The 27267-nt window shown below is 36.6% G+C and overlaps 1 protein-coding gene across 5 annotated transcripts in view; it reads left to right on the forward strand.

Annotated features, from left to right (window-relative positions):
- The first annotated feature begins 21 nt into the window (after window positions 1-21).
- The window catches only part of VEZT (vezatin, adherens junctions transmembrane protein), a 70683-nt gene continuing 43437 nt past the window's right edge, over window positions 22-27267 (forward strand). For 2 of the 5 annotated variants that reach the window (XM_081311528.1, XM_081311529.1), the window contains exon 1: window positions 26-161. In XM_081311528.1, the coding sequence (XP_081167654.1) occupies window positions 126-161 (36 nt within the window). In that variant the 5' untranslated portion in view covers window positions 26-125. Of the gene's footprint in view, window positions 162-27267 lie in introns of all 5 variants that reach the window. The other 3 variants (XM_081311532.1, XM_081311531.1, XM_081311530.1) reach the window with 3 other exon arrangements.

Raw genomic sequence — 27267 nt, forward strand, 5'->3', positions numbered from 1 at the left:
GCATGCTGGGAATTGTAGTTGTCAAGACCTACGGGACGGGCAAGAGCAGAAGCCTCGGTGCACGCCTGTTCTCCAGCCTGCCTTCATTTCCCATCGTGCTGAGGCGGGTGGCATGGCGGAGAAGGATGACACCGGAGTTTGACGAAGAGGTGGTTTTTGAGGTAAAGGGAAAATGGCGCTGGGTGTGGGTTGCCTTTGTTTGAGAAGGACGAAAGGGAAAGCAAGGAGACTGGGCGATCCCGGGGCGAGGGATCGACTGACGCGCTCTTGACGGCCTGGACCACCCAACCCCAGCGATTTTGGGGCCTAGTATTGGCCGCAGCCTGACAGGTGTAGCCCCAGGCACCTCGGCCGCGGCCGGCCTCGTTCTCAGGCCCGCCCAGAATTCCCGGTCAGAGAGGGGTTGCCCGGCCCTAGGGCGGGATCCCAGTCCATTCCTTCCCCGAGACTAAAGCACCGCGGGGGGGAACTGTTCCTGAGCGGGGCCGGAACGTGCATTCCAGATACTATTACAACTCTGCTGTCCCCTTTTACATCCTTGAATTTTTGGGTCGCTATGCAATAGTGCCTTGGGTCACTGTTCACCGTCTAGGTGTGGTTCCCGAAATGAAGGCAGCAGGTGCCACTTTTCTGGCATGGTTTAATCTATGGGTGTGGGACCTGCAGTGAGTGGTTAGGGCTGGGGCGCCTTAGCATCTAGGTTCCATTCTTTTGTCCTTTGCTATTTCGCAAGGTGTAGCCAGTTTTGAAATCAAGGCTCTGGATCATTGCTTTTGTGTAGGACTATTTCAAGGCGCTCTCTGCCATCTTGAATGGAAAAAAAAAAAATCAGGCGAGTGTTTTTGATACCATTTTTCTGTCAGGTAAAAATTCACATCGCTGTTTATATGCATTGCATATGTATACTTTAGCTCATCCTACATTTTAAGAAAAGGAAAATGACCCATGCCCAACAAGATAATGAGGCACTAACTGCGGAATGTTAAATGTTGACATGTTCAACTGTCATTGGAAGATTAATTTGGAAACGGCTGTCTCTTCTTGCAGCCTCCAAGAACTATACCCGGTAAACGAGATCCGAGGTGAATCTTGAATTATGAATCGAATTAGGAAGATGGAAGGGAGAAAAGATATCGTAGGAGAAGAGCTCTGAGTATGCCTAGGGTGGGAGATGTGGAAGTACCTGGTGTGCATTTTTAGGGGCTGGGGTGTGGCAGTTCACTGTGTAAAGTGGTTTGATGTTTCCACAATGTAGAAATTGTGGGAAATGTGGCCATTTCACTATAATGTAGAATCTGGGTGCAAGGAGTTCACTAAATTTTGGAAATGAGAGAAGAAATAATGTAATAATGCTTTGGATAGGCATTTTCAATTGCATATGGGAGTTGAAGGAGGGAGAAATCTGGGTTGCTTAGATTTCTAGAGCAGGGGAAATTGGTAACCATATTTTTTAGCCCATTATTCTTTGATTTTTGAATATAATAGTAATACATGCTCAAAGAACATTTTATTGTGGAAAATAAACACACACACAAAAAATTAAATGACCCATATTCCACCACCCAAAGATGGCCACTACTGACAATATGCTATGTATTCTTATAGACTTTTTGTTCAAATGAATGTTAATGTGTGTGAGATTTGTTAACATAAAACATATACATATTTTATATAAATTTTTCACTTAATTTATCATACATCTTTTTCTACTCATCACTCTTTGAAAACATGATTGTTAATATGCTATCCCATCATGTAACATATCATAACCAGTTTCCCTTTATGAATAGATTGTTTCAAAATACTATAGTAGTCAACCCTGATATAAGTCCATCTTTTACTGAAACTCTGATTTTCCTTAGAATAATTTCTAGGATCTAGTAGGTCAAAGAACATGAACATTTTAAGATTTATTAAGAAAGGTTATGCCAATTCACATTTCTTTTAGGAATAAGAAAGTATTAATTTTATCAAATTATTATCAACAACCTTGTTAGTTTCCTTTAATCTTTGGAGTTTGATAGGCAAAAATAGCATTCCATTGTTCTGATTTACATTTTGGGTATTTATACATTTATTAGCTATTTTTATTTCTTTGCTTGAGTGATTCTCTTCATTCATTTGTCCACTTGATGCTACTCCCCTTTTTTTTTCTGCAAATGCTGGAGATTGAACCCATGGTAAGCATTCCTCCTACCTTGAGCTACATCATACCCAGCTTAGCTTCTTAAAAATTGACTTAGAACTGGGGTGGGTATATGGCTCAGGGGTAGAGTGCCTCCTGCCTAGCTTGTTGCTTAGCATGCTCAAGGCTCTCTAATCAATTGGGGGGTGGGGGAAGGGGTGATGGATGGATGATTTACATGAGTTCTTCAAATACTATTAAGCCTTTATTAAAATGTAGGAAAAAATTTCCATTGCTGCTTATTTACTCTAAGTAATACACATTAATTTGTTTTGTTTTAGTGAGTTTTTTCATTGGTATAGACAAAAAAACTGACAAGAACAATTTTAGAGGAGGAAAAGTTTATATGGGGCTCATGGTTTCACAGGTCTCAAGTCTATAGACAGTGACTCCATTGCTCTGTGCAGCACATCATGGCAGAAGGGCGTGGAGGAGGAAAGGAACTCAAGACCGGAAAACCAGGAAGCACAGAGACAGCTCCTCTTACCATAGACAAAATAGAAAACCCAAAGATGGGTCCCCAATGACCCACCTCCTCCAGCTACACCTTACCTGCCTACAGTTAACATCCAGTTAATGTCTATCAGGAGATTAATGTACTGATTAGATTAAAGTTCTCATAACCCAATTATTTCACCCCTAAACTTTCTTACATTGCTTCACACATGAGCTTTTGGAGGACACCTCATATCTAAACCATAACTATAATATTAGGAATACGCATACATCATAAGTATGCAAAAGACTGATGTATGTACACACATTGCACACACCTGTGTAAGCAGCTTCCAGATGAAGAAACAGAATATCAGGGCTGGGGATGTAGCTCTGAAGTAGAGGGCCATGGGTTCAATCCCTCATATGGCAGAGAGAGAGAGAGAAAGAGAGAGAGAGAGAGAGAGAGAGAGAGAGAGAGAGAGAGAGAGAGAGAGAACGAACATCACTGGGATAATTAGAAACTCCCTTCTCCTTTCAGTGACTACTCCCCACCACAAAGATAAGTTCTATTCAGACTTGTAGTAACTAACCTAGATGACTTTTGTGTATGCGTATTTTGGGGGGTTTGCTTACAGACTTTCCAATTCCTTTTACATTTTCTTTTGTATCTGGCTATTTTTGCTTTCTGGCTTTCTTTGTGAGGTTCATCCACATGATGTCAACATTTTTATTTGGGCATAGTATTCTTTGTGAATATATGAGGATTTAATCTATTATTATTATTTTTTTTAGTATAGTCATGAGGTAAGTTTCCAGTTTGAAACTGTTATGAATACTGCTACTGTGAACTTTTTGGTATGTGCTTTATTAAATGTATTTCTGTTGGATATATACTTCAAAGTGGAATCAGTGAGTCATAGGAAAAACATAAGTTCTCCTTACATATTGTCAAATGTTATTACAAAGTGTTTGTACCAAAGTGTTCTGCCAACAATGTATGAAAGGTTAAGTTCTCACCATGACTTCTTCATTTCAGTCTTTTTACCATTCTGGTGGCTATATCCTGGTATCTTCTTGTGGCTTTAATCTGTATATCCTTGATAAGAAAGTTAAGATATTGGGCTGGGGTTGTCGCTCAGTTGTGGAGCACTTGCCTAGCATGTGTGAGGCACTGGGTTCAATCCTTAGCACTAGATAAATAAAATAAAGTTATTATGTTCATCTACAATTAAAAATATTTATTTAAAAAAAGAAAGTTAAGATGTTTAATATGTTTATTTGCCAATTGTAAAGCCACTTTTGTGAAGCCACTTCAAGTTTCTTGTATTTTTCTATTATTTTGTGTTATTGATTTGAAGAAATTCTTTATGTATGCTAGGTACAAGACCTTTAATGGATATATATACTTTACCTTTAGTGGATATATATACTTTAAATCTCTTATCTCAGTCTTATATACAAGATCTGCACTCTGTTAATAGTGTCTTTCAATGAAGAAGCTCTTAAATTTATTTATTATAATTCAACTTATCTTTTCTTTCTTTCTTTCTTTCTTTTTTTTCTTTTTTTTTTTTTTTGTGGTGCTGGGGATTGAACCCAGGGCTTTGTGCATGCAAGGCAAGCACTCAACCAACTGAGCTATATTACCTTTTCTTTTATAGTTAATGCTTTCAAAGAAATATTTGCCCACCCTACCATCACAAAGGTATTTTCTCTAAAAGCTTTACTTGACCTCTTGCATTTAGATCTTGCATCCACATGGAACTGATTTTTGTATGGTATAAAGTAAAGAATATGAGTTTTTTTCTTTATTTCTTTTTGCCGTATGGATGTCCAATTGGGTGGCATCATTTAATGAACACACTGTTCTTTCCCCACTGAGTTGTAGTGTTGCGACAAGTCAGGGTATCTTTTATGTATGGATTTGTTCTGGATTCCCTCTTCTTTTCCATTGGTCATTCTCTTGCCCTTTCCTATGTTTTTTAATTACTGTAACTTTATAATAGGTATTAATATCTAATTGGATAAAACCCTTCAGCTTTCTTTTTCTTCAAATTGCTTTTCACTATTCTTGCCTTATTGTATTTCCACATAAATCTTGAAAGACTGTCAATTTCAGTTAAAAAAGAAAAAACTTAATGAGATTTGATTGAGATTGCTTTGAATCTGTAGATTAATTTTGGAATACTTGACATCTTTACAATATTGAATCATCCAATCCCATGAACATTTATTGCTTACCTTCCAAATGAGTCAGGCAGTTTCCCATCTTTTTGTGCTCTAGTACTGATTTTACAAAATGAGAATTATCTCTTCCATGAGGATATAGCTAAATGGCCCTTATAGGATCTAGGTCTTTGCTGGAGAATGGATGTTGTATATCACTTCCTTTTTTTTTTTTTGTGTGTGTGTGTGTGTGTGTGTGGTTATTGGTCAGTTATATTTTTTTGATAATTTTTTATTCTGAAAGACTATGAGCAGGTACTTAACCTCTCTAAGCTTCAGTTTTCTCAAAAGTAAAGTAGAATTAATAGTACCTATCTCATAGAGCAGTTATGAGAATTAAGTACTGAATATAAGTAAATTATTTATGTAATACCTGGGCATACAGAAAGTATTTAGTAAATATTACTTATTATTAAGGCTTCCCAGAAAATTGTTCTAAATCTTAATTATAAAATTATTAATATAAACTGTTCTTAGGAGTTTCTTAATTTTTAGTTTTACTTATAACACTAATTAGAAATTATGTATATATATTCATACCCTCTCTTTTTATCTTGCAGTTTTGCCAGAATATTGATTTGTCAGATAGACTTTTCTTTTTTTCTTCCTCTCTTTTTTAAATTGATGCATTATAATTATATGTAACAGCGACAGACTTTTCAAAGAACTAGTTATTGGTTTTGTTTGATCAGCTCAATTCAGCTTGCAGTTTTAAATTTTAAAATTTTCCATTTCACCTATTTCACTTTTTGTGTGTTTATTTTGCTGCTTTTCTCTAGGTTCATGATTTAAAAACTTAAACGCAGAAAATAATTTATAAAGCTATAAATTTTCCCATGAATATTGCTTTGGCTCTATCTTTTAAGTTTTGAAACGTAGTTTATCTCGTATAGTGTTGTTATTTCCATTTCAACAACTTCTTTGACCCATGACTATTTAACACCCAGGTATATAGGTGAAGGATTGATGTTATTGTTGCATGCATCCCTCAGACCCCTAATTCCACCCTGACAATTATGAACTACATTACCTATGTTCACCTGTATTCTCCTGCTCATATGATTTCATCTGGGTTCAGTCAGTAGGAAGAACCTACAAATCAGGAGGCACTGGAGAGGTCTGGGTTTTTATTCTTATTCTCTCTCCCCACAGGGCTACCACTTAGTAGTGATTACCTTGTACATAAAACTACAACTCTTATTGGGTAATTGTTTCCTTGTAACTTCGGCCCTTACAGGGTATCAGTAACACTGATCATTTCCTTTGATCTTTAGACCTATGGAAGATATGACTTCCTGCTGTTGCTGATCCCTGGGTATTGTTTGTCTGAGTGCTGCTTACAGCTTTGTAAATGGTCATTTCCCTCCCTCCCTCTCTCTCTCTTTCTTTCTTTGGTGGTACTGGGACTGAACCCACTGAGCTGCATCCCCACCCTTTTTTCATTTTTAGACAAGGTTTCACTGCATGGCCCAAGTTAACCTTGAACTTTTGATCCTCCTGCCTCATCCTCCTAAGTAACTGGGATTACATGTGTGTGCCTCCTTCTCAGGCATAATGAACTCTTCCCAGAGCAGAAAGCTTATTGGGCATGTTTCCTTGCCACTTACCACTCAGCCACTGCAGAGTATTTCAAGTTTATTAAACCAGCCCTACTTCTAGACACTAAATATTATGGCAGACATACACCCTAGTGAATAAAAGAAAGCCATCTATCAACTATACACAGAAGGAGATTTCAAAATACAGGGAGTTAATGGTTACATTATTATTGAAAAGTCTAGAGGATCAAACTCCAAGATTATTATTGGTCATGAAGCAGGAAGAGAGAAAAAGAGAAGCCAAAGGAGCAAAAGTGGACCTGTTTCCCTCTACCTTCCTAGTCTCTCACAGGTACACCTAATTGGATGAACCCTAATTCTAAATTTATATCTAGCACTCTAGCTGCAGGCTAATTTGGGAAATGACAAATGATGCCTCTGCAATACAAGAGGTACACTGGAAGAAAGATGTAATGGAGGTTGAACAAGCCATTCCACTGTATCTATCACAGGGCCTAACCTCTTCTCCCTACAGAAATTTGTGATATTTTTGGCATATTTGTGATAACGCTGACTTTAATGATTTCAGAAATCAGACTCATTTATGTCTTGACACCCAGAGTCACATGATACGTTAAAATTAAATTTTTAAATCAAGCAGAATTTTGGAAAATATTCCAGCAACATCTCATCTTTTAAAACTCCTTTGAGGAGCTGGGGATGTGGCTCAAGCGGTAGCGCGCTCCCCTGGCATGCGTGCGGCCCGGGTTCCATCCTCAGCACCACATACCAACAAAGATGTTGTGTCTGCCAAAAACTAAAAAGAAAATAAATATTTAAAAAAAATTCCCTCTCTCTCTCTCTCTCTCTCTTAAAAAAAATGATTTAAAACTCCTTTGAAGGGCTGGGGATGTGGCTTAAGCGGTAGCGCGCTCGCCTGGCATGCGTGCGGCCCGGGTTCGATCCTCAGCACCACATACAAACAAAGATGTTGTGTCCGCCAAAAAAAAAACACTAAAAAATAAATATTAAAAAAAAACAAACTCCTTTGAAGTGTCTTGTTTTAATTTCTATTTCCTTGATTGTTAGTAAATTTTATCATCTTTTCTTATATTTGTCATCATTTATGCTTCTTCTAGAGGTTGACATTGAGTCCTTGTTTTGGTCAATTTTTTCGTCACTGTGACCAAAGACCTGAGAAGAAAAATGTAGAAGAAGAAAAGGTTTTTGAGGGCTCAGCTTATAGTTTCAGAGGTTTCAATCCATTGATGGCTGACTCCATTACTCTGGGCCAGGGATGAGGCAGAACATCATGGCAGAAGTGTATGGAGAAAGAATGCACCTCAGAACAGGACAATCAAGAAACAGAGAGCTCTGTTCAAAATATAAACCCCAAAGGCATGCCCCCAGTGACCCACCACATCCAGTCATGCCCTGTCTATAATTACGGCCCATTCAATCTTTATCTGTGGATTAATGTGCTGGTTAGGTTAAAGTTCTCATAACCCAATTGTTTCACTTCTAAACTTTCTTCCATTGTCTTATACTTGAGCTTTTGGGAGATGCCTCATATCTAAACCATAGATAAGTCCTCCTAGTCTAAAAGGAGAAGAGCCCTGAAAGATGGTGTAGGAGAGGGACTGAGGAGGAAAGGAAGAGTGAGATTTCTGGCCATTTTCCAGTCCTTGCCCTAGAACCTAACCACCTTCATCTTAGGGCTGTAAGGGACCGGCGAACTACAGAGGAAGAGACCACCAAGAGACCAACTCATGCAACAGCAAAAGGGGGTTTATTGCAGATCCAGTGCGCTGGGGCTCCGTGCTCACTCAAGAAGGGAGAGTGGCCAAGAGCCCTGAGCAGGGGTTAAGCAGTGCTTAAGTATACTTTTTGGGGAGGTTGGGGGCTTTGCATACATCAGAGCAAATCATCATGAGGCGCGGGAAAATCGAACAACAACTCTCAAACATGATTAGTACATTCATTGGCGGGAACAGGTCGGGCGGGGGTGATAGGTCAGACCTAAAGCGGGGTATACCTTCAAACTGATTGGTTTAGGCCCTGAGGTGCCTGCGTGCTGAGCTGCACTGGGTCCAAGTTGTTAAGCAACTAAGTGGTGGTGGTGGGGGGGGATATCTAATGAGCAGTCCCGGGAATTGTCTTAACAGCTACAGGAATTTCGGGCTTTGAGTGTAGCTTAGAAACTTAACAATACCTGGTCCTTTACATTTTAACTCTGGCTTTGCAGCTTAGAAACTTTACAATACCTGGTCGTTTACATTTTAACTTCAGTTTCTTTTACCCTTTCAGGGCCAGATTCCCTACATACCTGTAAGGTTAATTCTGTTATATTGGAGTATGGCTCCTCCTTCTCTAGGATAATTTGTAATACTAGGTTTAAGCCCGGGGTACTGATGACATCCCCAGCCCTTTTTTTATTAATTTTTTGTGGTTGTAGTTGTTTGTTTTTTAGACAGGGTCTTACCAAGTTGCCGAGGCTGGCCTGGAACTTTTTTGTTGTTGTTGTTCCTCCTGCTTCACACTTCAAATCACTGGAATTACAGGTGTGCACCACCATGCCTGGCTAAGACTTTATGTTAATCAGAACCTTCTACAGTCATCTTATCCTGAGGACAGTATAACCTTTCTTGGATATCTATCTATCTCTCTCTCTCTCTATCTCTCTCTCTCTCTCTCTCTCTCTCTGGCTAAACACCAGGAAAGGTTTAGGAAATGGACAGACACCTTGTCTCACGTGAGCATGAAATAAAATAAATACTGAAATAACAAGATTATTGTTTTACTCTGTTATTAAGATGTTTGAAAGTTAAAATTATCCAGTCACCTTTGAAAGGTGTTAAAGTTCTGATGTTGCTCTTTCTTAACTTTCAGATTTCTTAGTTATAAGTTAATTGCAGAGCCAGGCACAGTGGTGCACACCATAATCCCAGCAGTTTGTGAGGCTGAGGCAAGAGGATCTTGAGTTCATAACCAACCTTGGAAACTTAGCAAGGCCCTAAGAAACTTAGCGAGACCCTCTCTCAAATAAAAAGGTCGGGGATGTGGCACAGTGGTCATGCGACCTGGATTCAATCCTTGCTACATACATGCATGACATACATGCATATATAAATAGCAGAAATTTTGAGTCATTCATTCTTTTTTAAAAAAAATTTTTTAAGAAAGAGAGAGAGAATTTTAAAAAATATTTATTTATTTTTCTTTTTTTAGTTCTCAGAGGACAACATCTTTGTTTGTATGTGGTGCTGAGGATGGAACCCGGGCTGCATGCATGCCAGGCGAGCGCGCTACCACTTGAGCAATATCCCCAGCCCTCGAGTCATTCATTCTTTTTAAAACTCTGCTATTCCAGGAGAGGAAAATTACCTGGAAATAAGACCTTTTTATCAGAAGGAACAGTTTTTCTGCCTCTTTACATTTTTTGTCATGCATCTAAACCATTTCTTTGTTAAGTCCTTCTTATAGAGACAGTGCTGTCCTCAAGGAACTTTTTGTATTCTCCTCAAATCTGTCTTTGGTAACCTTATTTTTCATAGTTGAACTCTTTACTGGCAAGGTTTTTGGTGTGTGTTTGAATTCATTCTCCCTCTTCCTTTGTTCCTGACTGAGAAAGATAACTTTTATCCCTTCTAGCATGATCTCTTTCTCTGCTTCATCCTTTATACTTCTCTGTGAGTTGTATGTTAACCCTTTTTTGGCAGTATGTTCAGCTTTGGCACTTTTTTTGTGTACAACACTAAATCAATCAAATGAAAGGAAACAACTCACAAAACCTCCTACATGTAAAACAAAGTTCTTCTTTACATTTTTTAAGGTTATTATATACCTCTAAAGAACACTAAGGCATTTTCCAAAGTGTTATTTGTAGAGTCCTACTTGCATTATTGATTTGACTAATGGAAGGAAATTGTTTTGGTCTGTGAATGTACATGTGGACAGTGTTTGCAGTTTTGATAATGGAGCTTGCTATCTGGAGTAATTATACATATAAAATTTAAGATGTCATCTTATTTTTCCTCAAAATTTATCTTCTGCTTTAGTTTATAAACATAAAACCCTAAGACTTTATTATTTAAAATAATCTAGTTCCAAATAGTAGCTGAAATTAGAAGTATACAAAATTCATACTTTTATCAGTATCATAGAATATTAATGTTATTAAATCTCAAGCCTATTGATTTGAAAGTGACAACTAAAGCTAGTTTATCACCAGATATGCAGAAGAAATTACATGTTATAAAAATTATTCTAGGGGAACAAGTCTGCTTTTTCCCTGTTTGTGTTATGTTGTTTCTTCAGTTTTGGTTTCTCCACATATCCTCGGGGCTCTGGTATAGATATTAAATTTTTTTTCTTTTTTAAAATCTGAACATTTGAAAAGAGGAATAAGTATGTCTCTCTTTTATCCTTTTTTTGGTTTAGGATTTTTCTTGATATGTTATCCTGGGGATGAAACTAAGAGCCTTATGCATGTAGTTATGCATGTTAGGCAAATGCCCTACCACTGAGCTAGTCTCCAGCCTCTTTTGTTTGTTTGTTAATTTGTTTGTTTTCTTGCAGTATTGGGGATGGAACCTGGGGGTGGGGGGCTCTACCACTGAGCTACAACCCCAGTTCTTTTTATTTTTTGAGAGAGAGTTTTGCTAATTGTTGAGACTGGCCTCAAACTTGTGATCCTCCTGCCTCAGCTTCTAAGTAGCTGGGATTACAGACATGTGCCACCATTCCAGGAACTTTATTTTTCAATCCCAGAACTCTTTTATGTATTTTCATTGCGTTTTTTTAAAAAAATGCAAGTCCCTTTGTCTCAAGCTGTGATACACATAGCACTTATATTATTTATTATGGTACTTTATGCAGTTATATTAAAAATTTTCGTAAAAAAAATCATGGGAAGTGAACTAGTCAGTGAATCAAAGAGACAGACTTATATTAATTAGTAATGAGACTCTGAATGAGATCAGTTTCCCTAGAGCATGTTTCCCAATTGTAACAAAATCATCCTTTGTACCAGACCATCCTTAGTATGAAATTTTTCTTAAATCCATTCTAGGAAATCTGAAACTACCTTTAAGGCTTCCATTAATTAGGAAATGCAGTAAGAAAATTTACTCATTTCCGGTGTATTTCTAAGTTAGAAACCTAGAGTCCATTTTATTTCCCTGCTTCTGTACCAGGTGTCCTCCAAGTTCCTGGAAGAAAATCATGCCTTATGGGTTTAGGAGAAAAGGCCCCAAGCTCAGCATCCTCACTGCACAGTAAGGCAGCCTACTCATCTTCATTGCCTGGGGTTTGGGGCTACTGTTCACAGTATCCATTGTGACTTCCTGTTATTCCCACAGAAAATCAGCAAATCAGAATGTCCATTAGTCTTTATTTGAAATAACATATTTGAGGATACTGTTTATTTTAAAATCTACATTGTAATTTGTGTAGCTGACCTTTATAACCACCTACATGGATAGATTTTGCTAATTGACTGTCGCGAGCAGCTCCGAAGCTAGAGCGGGCCTTGGTCTCGGAGGTCAACCGCAGGCGGGTCCCCGGCCGTGTCCTACCCGGACCAGAATCCCGGCGACGCGAACACACCACACCGACTCACGGAGATGTCTTTCCAATGCTTCGTTTATTCTCACAGCAGTCCACACAGCAGCAGCGGAGCAGAGACCGGACGGACCAATCAGGCGGCTGGTGTCAGTGCCTAACCTGAGAGGTGCTGCCTGTCCTCCGTGCCTTATATTTATACTAAGCCTAACTTGTTTACATCTTATTGGGGTTTTTCCTTTACATCATTTGTTTTTCACTACCTTATCCATACTTAACACACTTCGCACTCATCACTATCTTATCCACACTGCGCACTTGTAACACATTTGCCTAGAGTTAATATTATCTATACCTAACACGCTGTATACTTGTCCCAACATGTTTTTACAACAGAGAAACATGTTTGCCTGAAGCACATTTGCTATAGCTAATGTCAAAGTATTTTTACTTAAAGCACATTTTACCTAAAGTACCTTAATACCTAATACTAATACCTAATACTTATTAACTAATATTCACTCTACACACTATAGTAACTTAATATCTAATGCTTATTGGCTGATATTCACTCCATATAACATCTAATACTAACATTCACTCCATACATTGACCCACAGCCTTTAATTTCATATCTCTTTAAGATCTTTATGAAAATAGATTTTCTACTTCAATATATACCTTGCCCTGACCTTGTTTTCCTTTGGCTTTTAGACTCTCTCTTTCTAATGTAGGAGAATTATGAAGCATTTTGAGAGAAAAGTCTCCCTTTTTATCTCTTCCCAGAACTATAGAACTACAAATTCTTTTTTTCCCCCCAGTACTGGGGATTGAACTCAGGGCCTCACACATGGCACATGCCAGGTGAGCACTTTACCACTTTACCTCTGAACTGCATCTCCAACCCTTTCTATTTTATTTTGAGACAGGGTTTGGCTATTATTACCAAGCTAGTCTCAAATTTGTCATCCTCCTTCCTGAGCTTCTCAAGTAGCTGGGATTACAGACATATGCCACCATATCTGGCAGTAGCCTTTCTTTTGATGAATATGTTTGATTTTTTAATTTTATTTTTGGACTTATGGACTAGTGTGCTTAAATAGCATTTATACTGTTGTATACAAAGACCTTGAAAACTATTCTAAAAACTTTTTGCTGTTTAAAGTACTCATGCAAGAGCAAGTGGGTAAAATGATTTTCAGTGAAAATATTAGAAGACTGCAGCCAGGAAAATTTATGAATATATTCTTATCTATCCTACTAGTTTATAAAAAAAATGTTTAAAATACATTGATATTAACTAACATCCTTTGAAGGCCCACTCTTCTAATTACTTTCTTCAGCAGTTGCTGAGTAATAGTAGCATTGAAGAAATAATATTCAGGTTTTTTTTTTTTTAAGAGCTGCTTCAGATAGGAAAATGCTTAGTAATGACAAAGGCACACCCTCCTATTCAGTGGCCATTTTGTACTGTACTTCTGGAGAAACAAGTGGGACTCATCCCTGGAAGAGGTGTGTGGGTCAAGAAAAGAATACATACTAGAGGCTCTAACTTCTTCAATTTGGAGAAATTAGAACTATGCTGTCTGTGAGTAGCATAGCTGGACCAATTTTTATGGACCCTTTTAACATAATCTTTTTGAATTTTATAATGAGATTTTGCTTTGCTAATATTGAGGAATAATGAATGTTTGCATTTGGGGCTTTTGGTGTAATATTTAGAAGTTATATTCAAATGTGTAAATTCCAAAGTATATTTCCTATTATTTTATAATATCTTTAATTTGCAGGGCTCTGTCCTATGATATTATCGAGGATTAAGGGAGGGACAGGCAATAAGTAGTTAATTTCAAATTATACTTTCTGGTTATGTACTGAATTAAAGAAAAGCCAATATATAATGATTTCTGTAGAAATGTAGTATAATAATTATAAATTATTTTATATAATTATAAAATAATTAATAGTAATGGGAAAATTGATTTTCCATTGGGTTTTGTTAATTTGGGCAGAGTTTTAATTCTTTAAGTACCTTTTTCATTAATAACTAAGAAAATTGCTGCCTTAAATAATTTGGTAATGCTACATCAGTTTATCTTGTGGTGTTCTAAAGCTAGCCTGAAAAGAAATAAAGAAGCTATAACAATTAATAAGAGTTTATCCTTTGGGTAGTATTTTCTAGAAAAAGAAAATTGCTATTTTATGAGATAATCACATTTACACCTATGGTTTTAAGCTATTTTCAAAGATAATATTTAAAAATCTTTTAAAGTAGCAAATAATGATTTCCAGGCAAATATTCTCCAGTGAGATCCCTAAAGTGTAGATACATTGTTCTTAAAGGTTTCATTCTAAATAGAGGTCTGTTGGCATGGCAGAAACTTAAATATATATAATTTACTTTGTACCATATATATGTATGTGTGTGTGTGTGTGTGTGTGTTTGTGGGTGTGTGTATGTATACACATTAGTTTTTTAAAAACAGATATTTACAGTTGATACAAAATTTTAAAGTGACCTGTTAATAATTTGGTGAGTTTTGTAATTTGGGAATGGAAAACCAAGGCTTCTTGGTTAGGGGGAACACAGATTCATGTAGGTGAGAAGGCTGCATTAACAAAGTAACTCCTCAAACATCACAGAATTTCAGGTGTCAGTACTAATCCTTTGTGCCTCATATTGCCTTGTATTTCTAGCTAGTGTGCCTGTGTCTTCCTGTTGCTTTTTGTGTTTAATACAGACTAGAGAACCCAGACATCTGATAATGGTTAGCATTCTGTCAGATCCAAGAGTCTGGTTTTGATATAGAACTGACACTTTTTAAAATTTTTATTTATTTTTTAGTTTTAGGTGGACACAATATTTTATTTTTATGTGGGGCTGAAAATATAACCCAGTGCCTCAGGCATGCTAGGTAAGCACTCTACCACTTGAGCCACAAGCCCAGCCCAGAACTGACACTTTAAATAAAGGAATCTGTAATAATTAAAGTAAATCTTTAATTTTGATATGGAAAAGAGCACAAGATTTTTGTCTTCATTTGATGGACTAATGATTAGTTGGGCATCTTCTTTTTTATCAGGCTTTTTGCTGGGTACCATTTCCCACACAAATAGCATATGAATATATTCTTATTGTAAGAAGTTCAAATAATACCAGGGAAAACATTAGCTTTCCCTCCCCCTTCCCTTATGTTTTTTTTTTTAATCCCCCACTTCCCCTTTTCTCCATGTAAGTAGCTACTATAGTCACTTTGACATGTGTTCTTCCAGATCAGTTTCAGTACAATTATATTTCTGTGTGTATATGAATGCATGTCTATCCTTCTATGACACAGAGATATTGTATAACTTGATTTTGTGGGTTTTTTCCAAAACATAAATGGGGTTCTTAAATAGTTGCAGTATTTAGTGTTCTTGTATGTATGTTCTGGCATACTATTATAATTACATTGATAGGCTAGATACCTAGAAATGGAATTGCTAGGTTGATGGATATATATACTTATATTTTTGCACCTATACTCCAACTAGATTGAAATATCTGTTTCCCATACCTTGTCAACGTTATATATTATTAGACTTCTTAATTGTTGCCAACTAATAAGAATTTTATTTTTAATTTGCATTTCTTAAATCAAGGATGAAGTTTAACATATTTTCATTTATATTAAATTAGTTGTATTTTTTCTTTAAATTGCTTTTTTATATCCTTTCCTCATTTATACTATTTAAAAATGTTTTTCTTATTGGTTTATACAAGTTAACTGTACAATAAAGAAATCCATTGCCTCATGTTGTCTGAATTTTCTCTCCATTTTCAGTTAAGAGTTGTTTTAAAAATCTCTTGAGCAGCAGGGCGTGGTGGGTATATGCCTGTAATTTCAGTGGCTCAGGGGGCTGAGGCAGGAGGGTTGCAAATTTAAAGCCAGCCTCAGCAATTTAGTGAGGTCCTAAGCAACTTAGTGTGATCCTGTCTCAAAATTTAAAAAATAAAAGAACTTGGGATGTGGTTCAGTGATTAAGTGCCCCTAGGTTTGATCCTTGGTACAAAAAAAAAAAAAGCAAACAAAAAATTGAGTTAATTTTTTTTTAATATTCTTATAAATTTGAAAGTAATTTATAAGAATAGATTACTATTGTTTTTATAGTCCCCAAGAATCTTTATAGCCAGTATCTGGCCTTGTATGGCTTGGGGCAAATGCTCTTACTGAATTCTTACATATGAATTATAGCTCATCTGAAACAAAAATAAAGTAATTGGTAGTAAATGTAGATATTGTCAAGAGAACAATGCTGACCTATTTTGAGTTTTCTAACTTAATCAGCTAAAGAGTTTTTAAATCACAAGTCTACTTTCTGTTTAAAAAAAAAATACACACAATACCTCACTAGACCAAGTTAATGAACTTGTTTACTCCAAATTATTTACAGTTCAGTGGATAACAACAGTGGCTCTATCAGGCTGCTGAGGTTCAAATCCTTGTTCTATCATTCACTAACCTTGTAACTCTAAGTAAGTGCCTTAGTTTCCTCTTATCTAAAATTAGCTGTGCCTCATAAAGTTATTATTGCATAGATGAGATAAGTTAGTACATAAAAATACTTAGATTAGTGCCTAGCCCAGTCTGGGTAATCAGTAAATATTTGATACTGCTGTTATTTGAGGGGAAATAGGTATGGAGGAAATCAAACAGGAGAATCTAAACTGATCATCCTCATTTAAGGAAAAAGTACATCTGGCCAGGATCACATAAAATTAGGAACCTCCACTGACATCACTACACCTGAGGTAAAAGCTGCTACTGCGATGGGAGATGATCAGGGCCATTTCCATATACCACTTATGGTCCCTATAGCCTGTGGGAAACAACAGCACTGAAATAAATCCATCTTTCATTATCTGCAGAGGATTGGTTCTACGATTTCCTGTGGATAACACAATTTTAGGATTCTCAAGTATCTTTTTTTTTTTAATAGAATTTTTTAAATATTTTTTTTAGTTGTTGATGGCCCTTTATTTTATTTTGCTTATTTATATATGGTGCTGGGAATTGAACGCAGTGCTTCATGTGTACAAGGCAAGCACTCTACCGCTGAGCCACAACTGTGGCACCTCAAGTATCTTAATCTGAAGATGCTCAAGTATCTTATATAGAATGGCATAGTATTTGCATATAACCTACACACATCCTCCCATGTACCTTAAATCTTCTCTGTATTACTTATAATACCTAACAATGGAAATGCTATATAAATAGTAAGTATACATCTATATTGTTTAGGGAATGATGACAAAAATAAAAGTCTGTACATGTTCTGTTTTTTTCTTTTCAAAAAAAAATTTTTTTGTCCATTGTTGCTTGAATCTCCACTTGCAGAACCCTCAGGTGGGACCTATTGTATTTGTTTTGTTTTGTTTAATTTACATGATCGTATTCATACTAGTGCTTGCTATATCTCTATTTCTTTTAGAGCTAAATTTATTTATTTATTCCTTCATCCCTTCCTTCCTTCCCTCCCTCCCTCCCTTCTTCCCTCCCTCCCTCCCTCCCTCCCTCTCTCCTTCCCTCCCTCCCTTCTTCCCTCCCTCCCTCCCTTCTTCCCTCCCTTTTTCTTTCTTTCTTACTGGGGATTGAACCCAGGGGCACTTTACCATAGAGCCACATTCCCAGTCCTTTTTATTCTTTGCCACAGGGCTCACTAATTTGCTGGGTCTAGCCTCAAACTCATGATTTTCCAGCCTCAGCCTCCCAAATTGCTGGGATTATAAGACTGCTCAACTGTGCCGAAAAAAGTTCTAGTTTCTATGAAACTTAATAGTTACAGTTTGTATGATACTTAATGCCACTGGTAAAAGAGAATAATTTGAGATGAGGACATTCTGAAGAGAGACAAAAATATGACTTAATTAAAAACCATATCTGGCAGGGATTAGCATTTTGGACCTTAAAGAAAATAACAGGTGATATGTATGACCAATTTGAGACACAGAAGTTGATTGTTTCTTTATCTCTCTTTTTCCTCAGAGACAGTTTTATATTAAGACTGGGCTTTAGAATCCAACCAGCTGAGTTCGGTTGAGTAACCAAGCAAGCTATAACCTCTCTATGACATAAGTTTCCTTATCTGTAAAATGGGAGTAATAATAATACCTCTTTAAAAGTCTGGTTTTAGAATTCAGTGTTCTGAAACATGCTTATTCAGTGCCCAGCATATAAGCAACTCAACAAATGTGAACTATGTGTAGTGTTGCTGTTATTATTTTCTAGCTTTGACTCTTTTCTTCTCTAATATATTGGGCTCTCTTAGAGCCTTTTTGTCTTCTCATACTGTTGTATGTAGTTCATCTTGCATATGTCATCTAGTTCATCTACATATGTTTGCCATATGGACTTCCCACTGTATTTATATGCTAAAAACTTGAATCTGTACATTCAGTAGGCCACTCTCCTGATCTCAAGATATTTTAGGTCAGTGGCATTCACCTTTGACTATTTCAGACTTGTTTTCCTTCTCTGACTTGTTGCTTTGCTGCTGTTTTATGTTTCAGTAAATAGCACCACTTGATTATTCAAACTGGAAAGGTAGGAGTCATCTTGTTCCCTCCATTGCCACCTGTTTTTAGTCAGTAACCAAATCATTTTTATTTTAATACCTAAACATTTATTAAAATTTTCTCCATTTCCATATATCTCCTGGTCTAGTTTATCCAACAATAGGAGACAGAATAAGTAAATAATGGCACATTCCTAGACTTGAAATGCTATAAGGACACTACAAAGGAATTTTATGGAAAGATCTTTAAGATGTAGTAAATGAAGAAAGCCAGGTACAGAGAAGAGTATAAAATATATTTCCACTTATATTGAAGGTTCCAGGTTCAGTGGCACATGTCTGTAATCCCAGGTGCTAGGGAACCTGAGGCAGGAGGATGGCAAGTTTGAGACTAGCCTCAGCAATTTAGTGAGATCCTATCTCAAAATAAAAGGGCTAGGGATATAGCTCAGTGATCAAGTGCCCTGATTCAATCTCTAATACTACATAAAGAAAGACTATTCATATATACATAAATGGACACTAAACTTTGGGGAAAGGATTCACAATATAAAGAATGTTTATTATCTTTTGAGAGAGACCAAGCATTAAGGGTTGGATAAACAAGCTTAATTCTCATTTTATGCCATTTTAAAATTTTTTTGTATTATTTAAATTTTTAAATTTAAAAATAGAAAAGCAATAAAAAATGAGTTTGAGCAATTAAGCTTAGTTTCCTTTTACAGGTAAAATAAGTTAACAATTTCTTACATATTCCTAGCAAGAAGTTAAAGTCAAAAAACTACTAAAGCCACTCTAGTACCTTACACACAGTAGGTGCTCAATAAATATTTGGTTACTGACAAATGAATGAACAGCCATTGTCTGACTTCTGGTCAGATGCTTTGTCCACTATAATGCTCTTAGCTCTCAGTCATTGGTATCTATAAGATGAACAGATAGTTTGTGAGGAACCAGAGAAAATTTGGCCCTCAGTTGTTGCAGGCTACTAGGTGCTTTTTAAAAATGGCTCTGAGATCAGCTCTTCTGAAGAAGGGACAGAAAGAGTCTAAAGTGTGCATCAGGGTTAGTGTGAAAAGAGATCATCAAGGGTTCAGACCAGGACAGAGGAAGTGACAGAGAAGGAAAACAGAAAAAAGCATTGTGACACAGTGACTGTTATCTTAGTAGCCAGCCCTGGCTGTTTGTCCCATAGAAGGGCTGGATTACAGGCCCACAACACAATCACAGGGAATTTGTTCCTGCCCCTCCTCGCCAGGATATCCAAATTAGCAAATGCCACATCCCATATAGAACATGGTATAGTAACCCCACACTTCCTGTTGTGTACTTTAAACCATCTCTAGATTACTTATAATACCTAATACAGTAAAATACTATGTGAATTATTGTTATGCTGTATTGTTTAGGGAATAATGAAAAGGCAAAAAAAAATCAGTACATGTTCTACAGATGTAGGAGTTTTCTATCCGTGGTTAGTTAAATCCACAGATGTGAAACCCAAGGACTAGAGGGCTGACTCTACTAAAACTGATAGTGTCTGTAGCCAAAGAAAACTAGTCAACATGGAGACTTTTGTAGAAGAGGCTAGGTTATTTAAATGCCTGACTTTCCTAGTTAATATCTGTGTCCCTGTTAGTCAGACATGCATTTCTTTTTTATGTTGACACCCTAAATATGAAAATTATTTTATTGGAAAACTGAAGTTCAGTTAAATGAACAGCAAGTTCATGTAGAAAAAAATCTTCCAGTAGTCTAGCTCAGCTAGAATTCTTATAGGATTTAAAATTTAAATCCTTATTAAAGTATACATAAGATTCTATAGAAAATTTTTCTTCATATATTTTTAATATTGTGATAATATTTCTGAGCCTATTTAAAGGTTCATATTGATTATCATAAAAGTTATTTAAGTATAACCAAGTAGTGCAGTTATTTGTCTTTATATAGTATTAGTGGCTTATTAAAATTTCAGTGTAAACTCTGAAATGCATTTTTTTTTTTCCTGTGCCAGGGATCAAACCTCAGGGCCTTGCACATCTAATCAAGTGCTCTACTACTGAGCTACATCCCCAGCACCTCTGGTGCATTTGATTTGCAAGTAATTCATTTCATTCTTAGAAATTCTGTTGGATTTTTTGGGTTACAAACCATGGAAGAATAATTGACTTTCTATTCTGAGTTTTGCTTGTTTTGAATCCATTATTTTCTTAAGATAAGAGCCTGGGCATTGTCATAGGAAGTCTGTAAGACCACATACTTGCCTTGCATTGTCAGAGTATTTTAAATGAATGCATAAAATATCATGTGTGCATGTTACACTGGTTGATGCCTGTGTGATTAACTCACAAATTAATTTAAAGATATTGCTTCATTATTTTTGTATTCCTTTGTGGCATATTCCCTTTGAGTAGAAATTAAAAGTACCACTACTATTATAAGGAAAATAGTTAACATTTGTATTTTAAAATCTAGTAAATTGACTTTTTTTCCAGATTAAGATAAGTTGAATTTTTTTGTGTGTGTATGTCAATTTTGCATTTTTCTTCCATACTAGCTTCTTTAACCTTTTCTGTCTAAATCTGGGAAAACCTGGTATATGATTTTAAAAGGACAGTCATTGTGGACTTTAAAATTATATATTTAGGGCTGGGGTTATAGCTCAGTAGTGGATTACATGAAGCGCTGGGTTCAATCCTCAGCACCACATAAAAATAAATAAAATAAATAAAGTAAAGATATTGTGTCCATCTTTAAAAATTTAGAAACAATTATATATATTTAAACAGAGAAGAATACAATGAAAGCTCCATGTACCTATCATCCAACATCCACTGCAGCAGCTTTACATTTTACTAGACCATTGTACCTTTTCCTCTCCCCCAACTATTATATAGAACTTTGTGCTAAATCAAATGCCATCTTATCTCACACAATCAGGAAAATCCAGAATACAGAAAATCTACAGATCTAATTACCCAGTTCCTCTCTGGCCTCAGACCTGAAAGATTACAACTTGTTCTGTTGTATTTAAAGCATTTTAGAAGAGTTAAGCTAATAATAAGAGCATTTCATCCTTCGCATCCATTTCTGAAATAATCTGTACGCTAAAGTGTAAACCAACAATAATGATACACTTCTACAGAATGTACCGTGGATCACACAGAAAACAAACACTGTGTGAAATGCGTGATTCAGACTTTATATATCCATTAGTGTGGGGTCTGATATCTTTAGGTTGGACAGTAGAGCAGGGGTTGTGTGTAGGGTTAGTGTGTAGTACCATTAATACGGGACTTGGATGAGTCATTTTCTTGAAGTACTTGTTCAGCAAAACTTTGGGGGTTTCTTGTCTATTTTTGTTTATTTTTCTTGCAAAAATATGTTTCAGCCACCAGAACAATCAGTACATCCAAAGATTTTTGGCTATTTTTCATTTAGCAAAATTCTTTCTTGTGCTATGATGTGTGTTTTCTGTCAGCTAGAATTTACAGGAATAGTGAACCACAAGGATTTCCTGAGGAGGAGCTCCCACATGCCATGTCTGAGGTTTCTCGTATTTCTTTTGGCTGCAGGAACATTTCTCTGATACTTCAGAATTATGGTTTAAGTCCAATGCTGATGATTTCTCTTCAGAAAACAACGTAACTAAAACATCTGTGGTTCTACTGTGATTGAACCAAGGAAAAATTTATAACAGGAAAAATTACCTAGCCTCACCTACTCTCCCTTACCCTCTCACAAAAAAGTCCCTTTCTAAAGTCACTATTATCCTATAATAACACTATAAGAATAATAGATATTTCTGTGTATTTATTAATTTTTAAAACCAGTGGACCCCAAACTCAAAGTAGTTAGTACAGTTGCAATAGGGAATCTCATTTTGCTATAAAAGAAAGCAATCAAAATCAAAATAAATTATTTTATATTGAGTGATCAAGCATTTTGTTGTTAGTCTTAGTTTTGTTTGTCTGTTTGGTGGTACTAGGGATTGAACCCAGGGCCTCATGTGTGCTAGGCAAGTGCTCTGCCACTGAGCTATATCCCCAGCCCCAGCCTTTTTATTTTGAGATGTCTCACTAACTTCTCCAGACTGGCCTCTCACTTGCCTCAGCCTCCCAAGTACCTGGAATTACAGGCATGTACCACCAGGCCCAGAATGGCTGATCAAGTTTTAGTACTAAGACATTATTCGCTCTCATTCTCTCATACATACACACAGTACAAAGACGCATTGGTAAAATTTCATTTTCTATATTAAGATTAACCTTTTCAAGGGCTGAAGGTGATATAACTCAGTGGTAGAGTATGAGCTTGTAGTTGGGTTCAATACCCCAGCACATTGAAAGAAAAAGAAAGAGAGAAATAAAGAGAGAAAGTTAACCTTTCTGGAACAATGATGCATCAAGTTTTGGCATAGCCATTCTTTGTTGATATTATCAAAAATGAATGCAGTGGCGTGTACCTATAATCCCAGTGACTCAGGAAACTGATGAAGGAGGATCACAAAGTTCAAGGCCAACCTGAGTATCTTACTAAGACCCTCAGCAGCTCAACAAGACCATGTCTTAAATGAAAAGGGCTGTGAATGTAGCTCCTGTGGCACTATTTGGAAGTGATGGAATAGTTAAGAGGTGGGATGTACTAAAAGGAAATTTGGTCTTTATGGGTGTATCCTTGAAGGGGACATTGAGTCCTTGCCCTCTTTCCCTCTCTTTGCTCTGGCTGGCATGAGGTGAGCAACTTTCCTATATCATGCACCTCACACCATGATGTTCTGTCTAACCACAGACCCATTGCAGGGGAGCCAGATAGGTGAACTGAAATCTCAGAAACCATGAGCCATTTCAAAATAAACTTTTCCTCCTTATAAGTTGGTTGTCTTAGGTATTTTGTCTCAGCAACAGAAAGCTAACACACTGTTCATGCATTCAGTGTGATGCAACATATGGTTTTATGTTTTGCAATTTACTGTGTGAAGTACATAAAGAAAATCAATTTAAACAGAAATTAGTTGGAAAGGAAAAAGTATTTTAATAGTCTCTCTCTCAGTCTCTGTTTTGGTGGTGGGGATTGAACTGAGGGATGTTTTACCACAGAGGGAGCACGAGGGTAGGAAAGATGGTGGAATGAGACGGACATCATTACCCTAGGTACATGAATGATTGCATGAATGGTAGGACCCTACTTCGTGTACAACCAGAGAAATGAAAAATTGTGCTCCATTTGTGTACAATGACTCAAAGAACATTCTGCTGTCATGTATAACTGATTAGAACTAATAAATTAAAAATTTAAAAATAAATTTTAAAAATATGTTGTTTACATTGACATTGTAATGACTTGAGCCCTGAATTTTTAGACCATAAGGAGTCTCAAAAATTTTGAGAATCATTAGTCAGGATGTGGTTTCTCAAGATCCATCAAATAATCTCCAAGTTATTTTGCAGTTTGAGGAAAAAAGTGAAAATTTTATCCCCAAATATTTTTTTTTAAAGAGAGAGAGAGAGGGGGTGAGATAGAGAATTTTTTTTAATATTTATTTTTTAGTTTTCAGCAGACACACATCTTTGTTTGTATGTGGTGCTGAGGATGGAACCCAGGCCACACACGCATGCCAGGCAAGCGTGCTACCGCTTGAGCCACATCCCCAGCCCCCCAAATATTTTTAAAGCATTAATTTCACCAGAAATTTCCTCTCATGTGCTACAAGGTCCATCTTGGTCAGTTCGTCTTGGCTGACATCCAGTTAGTTAACCAAAGAATGATTGGTTTTCATTTGTGTCTCTTTGCTTAAATTTAAATTTTTCTTTTGGCTCAAAAATGATTGAAGCATAAAAGAAGAAAAAAAGCAGTAAAATAAATGTCACAGTTGAGAATGTTGTCATAAACATAGAAAATGGAGCTTTTGCATTCATACAGTTTCTGGGTTTATGTTAGGAAGAGATCTGATTTGCACTAACAGCCAAAATAGGAAATTGCAAATATGGCCAGGAGGGGTGGCAGTCACCTATAATCCCAGCTCAGGAGGCTGAGGCAGGAGAAACATAAGTTCGTGGCCAGCATCAGCAACTTAGAGAGACTGTGTCTCAAAAAGTACTAGGGATGTAGCTCAGTGATAGAGAGCCCCTGTATTTAATCCCCAGTACCACAAAAACAAACGAAATTGTAAATATGAAATATAATAATAGATGTCTAGAAATTACATTTTATTATTTTGGTGATGCTGAGGATTGAACCCAGGGCCTTGTGCATGTGAGGCAAGCACTCTGTCAACTGAGCTATGTCCCCAGCCCAGGTTCATTTTTATGTTTGAAGAAAAAGCAGAATAAGCTACTGGGAGTGTTATGGTTTGGTTATGAAGTGTCCCCCAAAAGCTCACGTGTGAGACAATGCAGAAGGATTCAGAAGAGATGATTGTGTTACAAGAGCCTTAACTCAATCCATGAATTAATCACCCAATGGGATTAATTAATTGAGTGGTAACTAAAGGATGGTGGGGTGTGACTGAAGGAGTGGGGCAGTGGAGGTGTGGCTATGGGATATGTATTTTGTATCTGGAGAGTGGAGTCTCTCTCTTTGCTTCCTGATCATCATGTGAGCTGCTGCCCTCTGCCACACTCTTCTGCCTTGATGTTCTGTCTCACTTTGAGCCCCAAATAATGGAGCTGGCCTTCTATGGACTAAGACCTCTGAAACTGTGAGCCCTCAAATAAACTTCCCTACCCTTGTTCTGGTCAGGTCCTTTAGTCACAGCAGTGAAAAAGCAGACTAAACCAGGGAGAAAGGCTGTATCACAGGACTCTGTTGGACATTATTTATGGTTAGAAGATGATCTATTAATGCTTTTGTTTTGTGAGTTAGGCAAGTATTCTGGATTATGGTAAAGCAAACAGAAAGTATATGTTTAACATATATGAAGAACATATCTAGAAAACAAAGTGTTCATTGTTTCTTTTCTGTTTCTTTTTTTTTTTTTAATCTGTGCTACAGATATCCCATTTTGTTCTTTTTTGAGCAATGACGTAACTAGAAAAGGAGGGGTTGGTGCTAAGGGAGCATCTGCTATATGTGCAGTAAAAGAAGCATTATAATCTGAATAAAAAGAAATTTGCTTCCACCCCTACCTTCCAAGCCTCTTCTCAAAAATCATTTGAGAGTGTGCCTCCTGTGGCTGGGGTTATAGCTCAGTGGTAGAGAGCTTACTCAGCACACATGAGGCACTGGGTTCGACTCTCAGCACCACATTTAAAAAAATAGATAAAGAGTATGCCTCCTGATTTCCATTGAATCTTTAATTAGAATAGGAATCAGTAAATAAAGTTTTGGGGCCAGATTCTCCCACCCCAATTTTTAAATGACTGGTGAACAATGATTTTACTATTTTGTTTGTTTGGTTTTTTTATTTTTCAGTACTGAAAATCCAACGCAGGCCCCTGGCATGCTAGGCAAGTGCTTTACCACTGCACTATATCCCCATTTTTTTAAATTTTAATTTGAGACTAACTTGCCTAGGCTGGCCTCAAACTTGCAATCATCCTGCCTCAGTCTCCTGATTATCTGGGATTATAGCCATAGGCCCATCCCCCCATCCACCTTTCCTTTTTTAAATTGTTGGAGAAAACATCAAAATACTTATATTCTGTGAAACATGAAAATTATATAAATTTCAGATTTCATTGTGTGGAAATAAAGTTTTATTGGGATATAACTGTACATGGGTTTATGTATTGTCTCTGTTTTCACACTTCAGCAGCAGGGTTGATTGTTGAGACAGAAACCATATGGTCTGCAAAGTCTTAACAGATTCACTGTCTGGCCTTTTATAGCAGAGGTTTGCTGCCCCTGACTTAAAGTAACTCTGCTTTGATCAGTGTTATTTATTGTTCTTCCCCATGGGAATTCAAGTGAAGAAAGAGTTCTACTGCCTTAAAAACAAGTGTTTTGTTTTGTTTTGGTTTTAAAGTATGTAAACTTTTCAAAAGGTCAATCCAGACAAATGGGCTAGTGTTCTTGTTCTTTTGCCACCCTGAAGGGCAAAGCAGGTTGGGGTTCACAGTTCAACTTGAAAACACAAATTGAATAATTCAAGGCAATATTCAAGTATACATTGAGGTGATACAAAGATTAACTGTTTATGCCACCAGAGATTTTTAAATCTAGTAGAGGTATAAGAAACACATCTTCCTCATAATTTTAAAAATACATTTCTTAAAAGAGATTAGACATAGCTTAAAAGAAAGGCATTTGGCTCAAATTTCTGTTCTCTCAAATTGGGGCCCAGCGGATTTCTACTCTCTCTTATTCTGAATTTAACAACATAGTTCCTAAAAGTCTAATTTAGCTGTGGCTCCTTTGTTTTCATAGCATCCATATGTTCCTATTATTGTTAATTTGCTTGGTTTCTCTGTACTAAACTATAAGCTTCTTTAGTATCTTCCTTACTAGACAAATGAAGAATTATTTCTTCTTTGAGCTTAGTATAATATTTCAGAGCGTTGGCTTTGGAGACAGATTTAGTAGTCAATCCCAACTCTTCTGCTTTCATCCAGAATCTGTTTCTACATGTACTAAATGGGAATAGCAATAATAATTATAATGATGACAATAATAAAATCCTTTCAACTGTGTTGTGAACTATAACTAAAATGATGCAAGTAAATACTTGAGATTTGTTAACTGTGTGAAAGTTGTCAGCACCAAAATAGATTCACTTATTTCAACCCTAATAAAACGGAGTCCAGAGGCAAAGAGGGGAGA

The sequence above is a fragment of the Spermophilus citellus genome (genome assembly GCF_964194105.1).
Source record: "Spermophilus citellus genome assembly, chromosome: 10".
NCBI classification, from domain to species: domain Eukaryota; kingdom Metazoa; phylum Chordata; class Mammalia; order Rodentia; family Sciuridae; genus Spermophilus; species Spermophilus citellus.